At 30.0% G+C, this 6,000-nt stretch overlaps 1 protein-coding gene across 1 annotated transcript; it reads right to left on the reverse strand.

The window, feature by feature from the left end:
• Window positions 1-268: 268 nt before the first annotated feature.
• LOC122591801 (methyl-CpG-binding domain-containing protein 4) lies at window positions 269-2,608 on the reverse strand. The gene is made up of 2 exons (XM_043764036.1): window positions 2,467-2,608; window positions 269-1,035 (listed from the first exon to the last, which is right to left on the reverse strand). The coding sequence occupies exons 1-2, from the start codon at window positions 2,527-2,529 to the stop codon at window positions 553-555; spliced, it is 546 nt and encodes a 181-aa protein (XP_043619971.1). The 5' UTR covers window positions 2,530-2,608; the 3' UTR covers window positions 269-552.
• Between the last annotated feature and the right edge of the window lie 3,392 nt (window positions 2,609-6,000).

Consider the following 6,000-nt stretch of genomic DNA (forward strand, 5'->3'; position numbering starts at 1 on the left):
AACAAATTGAAATTTCTAAATAAATTTTTTGATCCCATTTAAGTGCTTTTGTGGGTGAAAACAAAGATATTAACTCAAAGAGCCCCTTTACTTGATGTTGTGTAACTCAGTTAAATGACATTAGGTAAAATACCTTGAATGGTAAATTTCTGGTAAACCAAATCACTGAAAACCAGGCCTGAACCAAGTGTGGTCTCTGGTGTAAACATGGCCCATTTCTGTTTGGTCTGCTTCTAGAACTGTACTCCTAATAAGAAACTGTATTCGGTGACCGAAATAAAGCTTTGGATTCATAATATAGTTGCAGGATAATCATAATTAACAGACTGCATATGAAATATCACTCCACGGTTACTAGTAAGTCACGACTACAACTACAACTGCAGCCGCTCTACAATAGATTCCAATTCAGTTGGTTGTGCCATAAAACGTCAAACAAAAAGCTTAACATACAATACGATAGAATGGAATCCTAGGTCATAATAAAAAGTAAAATAAAACCTTAAAAGACACCCCAGAAAGAACCCTTGTTTCAAAAAACCTCCTTCAGGTTCACTTCTTCTGTTTCTTGATGCTGCTACCAGTAGTCTTCTTCTCAATATGTTCAGGGATTGTGTCACTCATCACCTTTGGAGACGTGAAGCAGAAATCAGTCGCTGACACATGGCTTAACTCTGGATGTTCTTTGAGATACGTTATGATTCCTGGAGCTGCTCTTACCCTAGTGCCATCAGGGCAGATATACTGCACATCCATTTTAGAGTAGTCTCTTCGAAGAACAATTACCCTCTGAAAACCTTTTGGGGTTTTCGGGATGTTCGGTTTATCCATGACCCATGTTCGAGAGGAATCGTATTCGATATCAGCAGGATCATCGCACACAATTCCTTCAAGTTTCTTGCAAACAAAGGGATCTTCACTTTGCTTACTTCTGTACTCCTCAAATTCGTCTTCTGTTGGCAATGTCCTCCACTTGAAACACTCATTACATTGCACAGCAAACGTATCAACAGAACTCTGAGGTGTTCTTGCTTTCTGCATAAAGTGGTCAATAATTACAACAAGAGTAAAAGACCAACATAGATATATGAAAGATATCCATAGAAAGCTGAGACAGTAAATAATATCTAGAAAACTAAACAACTTTTAAAAGAGGGTACAATACAAAAGTAACACTTTCTCTACGGCGGTAGCTTAATCTGTTGGTGGTGTTTGACATAGAACTAAAGTGACACGGGTTTATGAAATGTAAAGACAGGAACAAAAAATAACCTCCATAGTCCAAAAGCTATCAGAAAACGGTAGTACCTACTGTTTCCCACCAAACTTATCTCTCTAGTCTCTACACATACACACATATATATACACATGTAGTTCTTTGTCAATCCTCTTAATGCTTACACCTTCCAAATTCCAATTGCATCAATAATATAGTCTGCAATTACATAAATCAAAGAAAAAAGGAATCGATCGATGTAGTTCAGTTGTGCACAACCTATAACATGTCTACATACTATCCATATATCCTCATGATCATACGCTACACTCAACACTTAAAGCTCTATCCAAGTATTCACAAGTCAAGATTATGCTTGAGAACCCTGCACCCACTCAGGTGCAGTCTTAATGATTAGACATGTATCGTCCCACACGTTATACTGGCTTCTGCTAGCGTTTGGTGGTTTTTACACAGCTTTCACACTTGTAGACCGACTTCAGACATTTGTAAAATTACAAAATTCAAGTGCTCAAATACGATAATAGCGTCTTACACATATGCAACCGGCAACGAACAAATTAACTAGTTGATAACTTTACAATACTTCTTCATTTTCAGATGGCAAAACACTGACCATAACATAAAATTAAACATATAAATCACAAAAATGTAACACATAAACGGTTAGAAACAGTTAAACGTAACACATGTTTTTTACCTAACCCCCATCCACCCAGCAAAAAACACATGACTCAAATGCCAACACATGTGTTTTATCATTCATATCTCCACAAATACTAAATTCATTCCCAAAATACTAAATTATTAAAGTACATAAAATTGGATTTTCCTAAACATAGTCCTCAAGGCCACGGTTTATACGTTCAGACACGCGTAAAAGTATCGTACCCGAATCTTTATCTATCTTTTTTTTTAGCTGCTGTTATTTTCAACATACAACATCTATGAACATATTAAAAATAGCCCTAATGAGATATATACATATATATATATAATATATAGTAAAATCCTAATAAAATAAATGTATTTCATTCACTAAAAGAATAGACATTCAAAGAAATTACAACAAATTAAAGAAAACTAAAACCTAGGTCGGATTCAGATACTTAAAAATAAAAATAAAAACAAAAACATGCACGAAATATATATGTAATGTTGGTATAAAACCCTAAAAAGATTAATTGGGAACCCTAGAAGAAAAAAAAGTGAAATTTGAGAGAATAAACCTTGGCAGATGATTTGGGGCTTTTCTTCACTGCCGATGAGCCATTTGCAGTCTCTTTCTCCATTGATTTTGGTTAGATTTAGGCTATGTTTGTGTGTATGAAGTGGGGTTGCACCTGCAGCTGCTAGACATAAATTTACATATAAAAATGTGTGTTATATATATAAATAAATATACATAAAGATACATAAAAAGACAAAACATATGAGATGTAAGTTTTGCTAAAATAATTATTAGCAAAAATTAACAAATTGGATAAGACATCAAATAAAAATAAAAATATAATAACAAATAAATCCTCTTAATAAATATTAAATACTCTTAATAATTAGATGACATGGGTCATTCATTAATTTTGATAATTGTCATAAAACAATTATTAAGAGGATTATTAAGCCAACTTATTAAGAGGTTTTATCATTTTTTAAAATATAAATGTTAGATTATGATAAATTGATATGGATAATAAATAAATATATGAAAATGATGTAGAATAATAAAAAATAATAATTAGTGCTTCTATAATGATAAAGTGCCATTAACATGCATAAATTAGTTATATTTTTACCATAAAATTAAGGGGTTAACTTTTAATATAAAACGTATAAAATATCGGTTTTATGCATGTTAATTATTAAAAAAAATTCATAATTATTTTATTTAAACTTGTTGTGCATGTTATATATATTGAAAGGAGACATTCTCACGTGATTATATTTTTATAGTTTTATATCGTTGTTTTGTTATTTTACTTATTTTAAAGATATTTTTCCTATGATACAAATAATCAAATAAGAATAGTCTTAAAATGTGAACACGGTGTGAACACTTAAAAATTATATTTTGATGCATTAAAAGTCCATAAAACTAACATAGTGTATAACTAACTATCATTATTTAAGTGTTTAACAACACATTGTTCTATCAAAATCGAAAAAAACAAGTTTTTTGTTTTGTGCATCCATGTTGGATGCATATTCATCAAAATGATGCATCCAACAAAAAACATGATTTTTTTTATTTTAACTGATCAATGTGTTATTAAACACATAAATAATGACAATTAGTTACCATATATATATATATATATATAGTATATAAGGGAAGGAAATATAAGGCTGTTAGACATCTAAGTTGGGTGAAAAACCACTCACATACCTTTTTTTAAGCCATAAAAATCATGGGAGACAAACATTTATTCAAAATATTAAAATATTGGTATGTGAGGGGTTTTTCACCCAAATTGGGTGCATAACAACCTCATACTCACTTTTCTCTCTCTATGTGTGTGTGTGTGTGTGTGTGTGTTTTAGGTAAAATAAAACAAGTATTAAAGTAAAACAAATAAAACAATATGTTTCTCTTCACTGAAAACCACCGTGCATCATGAAAATTATCGTGCATCAATTGATTCATGAATTTCCGTGCATCAAATTAAACATAATTTAATGGTCAAGATCTTGTCCTATTTATTTTACTCTAATATTTGTTTTACATTACCTAACCCCTATATATATCTATATCTATATATATAGATTAAAACAGTAGTTAACCGAATGATTCTAGAGCATCTCTAATCTCAAGACTAAGCTAAAAAATTGCCACGTAACATTTTTCCTATGTGACATCTTCATACTTTTTTTTAACAATATTTATTATTATTTATATATCCCAAAGTATAATCAATAAATCCCGTACAATATATGCGTAAAAAAAAATATATTTATTCCATTATTTAGATTCAATTTTGTAATAATGCAAATATAACTCTTTCACTATATTAAAAAAAATATTGCCACGCACATTTATAACAGAAAATTTGATTTGCTCACCAAACATTATTTCTTTAAAGCATTATTTCTTTTCTTCCTATTTATCTTTAAAACATTTTGATAATTTGATATATTTATTATATTATTTAACATTGTTTTGCTTATATTAATCGCATTGAACTAATCAAACAAAATATTAGTCATTTGTTCAACTGTCTTATTATTAAGATTAAGATGTGTGCTACATAAGGGGTTTAAATTAACACTAATCAAATGATAACTTATAATAATTCGCAAATCGTACGAGGTAAAAGACCTAGTATATATATATATATATATAATTATGATAAGATTGAAACATTCTTTTAACGACATGTGTCGCTTTATTCGACATGTAGTTTTTCTAGAAAAATTGTATGTAACACATTTAGACACAAATGAAGTTCTTGTCGAACGTTACACGGCCAATGCGTCAAACATTCGGTTTGTCTACATTCTTAATTAACAATGTTCATGATATACACATGTACTGCATATTGATATGCCGGTAATCACATGAGTTTTTCTTCTTTTCACCGACAAATATGCCAACTGTCATTACATTTATGAAACACGGGTATCAATTAAAATTTATTATCACATTTTAAAAATTACCTTTTTTCATGCGCTCTGTTTATATAAGATTCCAATATCAGTTGTTATCAATAGGTTTCTGGGATTGGGGTTTTCATAAAACGAAACTATGGCTTGGTCGCAAGCCCATAATAGTTTTCATTTAGCTCAATCCACTTTAATGGTAAGAGAAGTATCAGTCTTTAATAGGCGTGTGATATATTTTGTTAACTTAAATATGTTGTGTTGTTGATTTTATGATTGATTTGTGATAAGATAGAATAATAAGAATCGTGTTTATAGATTGAACTTTTTATACATGATTTTATAAGATCTGTTTAACTCGCAATAGATTTGTTTTGTTTCGTGACGGTTTTAATTATTAAGCTAAATTGTAATGTATAAATGATCGAAGATCTTTCTATATCGCTAATTAAGGTACAAATGCAACACCATTGTTAATTGAATTTAAGGGTATGTTCTTGAGTTTTGTTTTAAAAGGAAAGAAAAAGATTGTAAAGGATTTTAAAAATATTTAGGTTCTTAAGTTTTATTTAAGGGAAAAAGAGAAAAAAAGGGAAAAGATTTGGAAGGAGAATTCTATAGAATTTGTTAAAGATATTTTCTTCCCACTTTTGGGATGATTTGGAAGGAAGGAAACTCCACCCCTTCTCTTCTTTCCGCTTCCTTTACATATAAAGTCGAGAACACATGCTAAGTTTCCAGTATGTGTAGGTAGTAGGTTAGTCATTTTGCTTTTTTTCACCATGATTTGTTTATCTAACTGTGGTCCAGATATACCTTATTTATCGTAAATCTAGCTGACACAAACTTTTAATCGATAAATCGAATACCATAAAACCGTAGGCCTTTTGGTTATTTGAAAACATATGTTCCACTGATATGAAAAAGTGTTAAATTTCTTTTTTAAAGATGCTCGTGGATTTTAACACGAACCAACTAGATGTCTACAACTATACAATAGAATCATTTTCAAACAAATTGTTAAACTTTGGAATAAAAAATTGATATCTTATTCATCTATTTTTTAAAAGATAGTTTAATCGCACATTCACACGTCCACATTAAATCCACACATCTATAATGAGCTTATTTGATATCACACTCACTCTTTGCAATTATCTGATAAT

Source organism: Erigeron canadensis, chromosome 3 (assembly GCF_010389155.1).
Source record: "Erigeron canadensis isolate Cc75 chromosome 3, C_canadensis_v1, whole genome shotgun sequence".
Taxonomy (NCBI): domain Eukaryota; kingdom Viridiplantae; phylum Streptophyta; class Magnoliopsida; order Asterales; family Asteraceae; genus Erigeron; species Erigeron canadensis.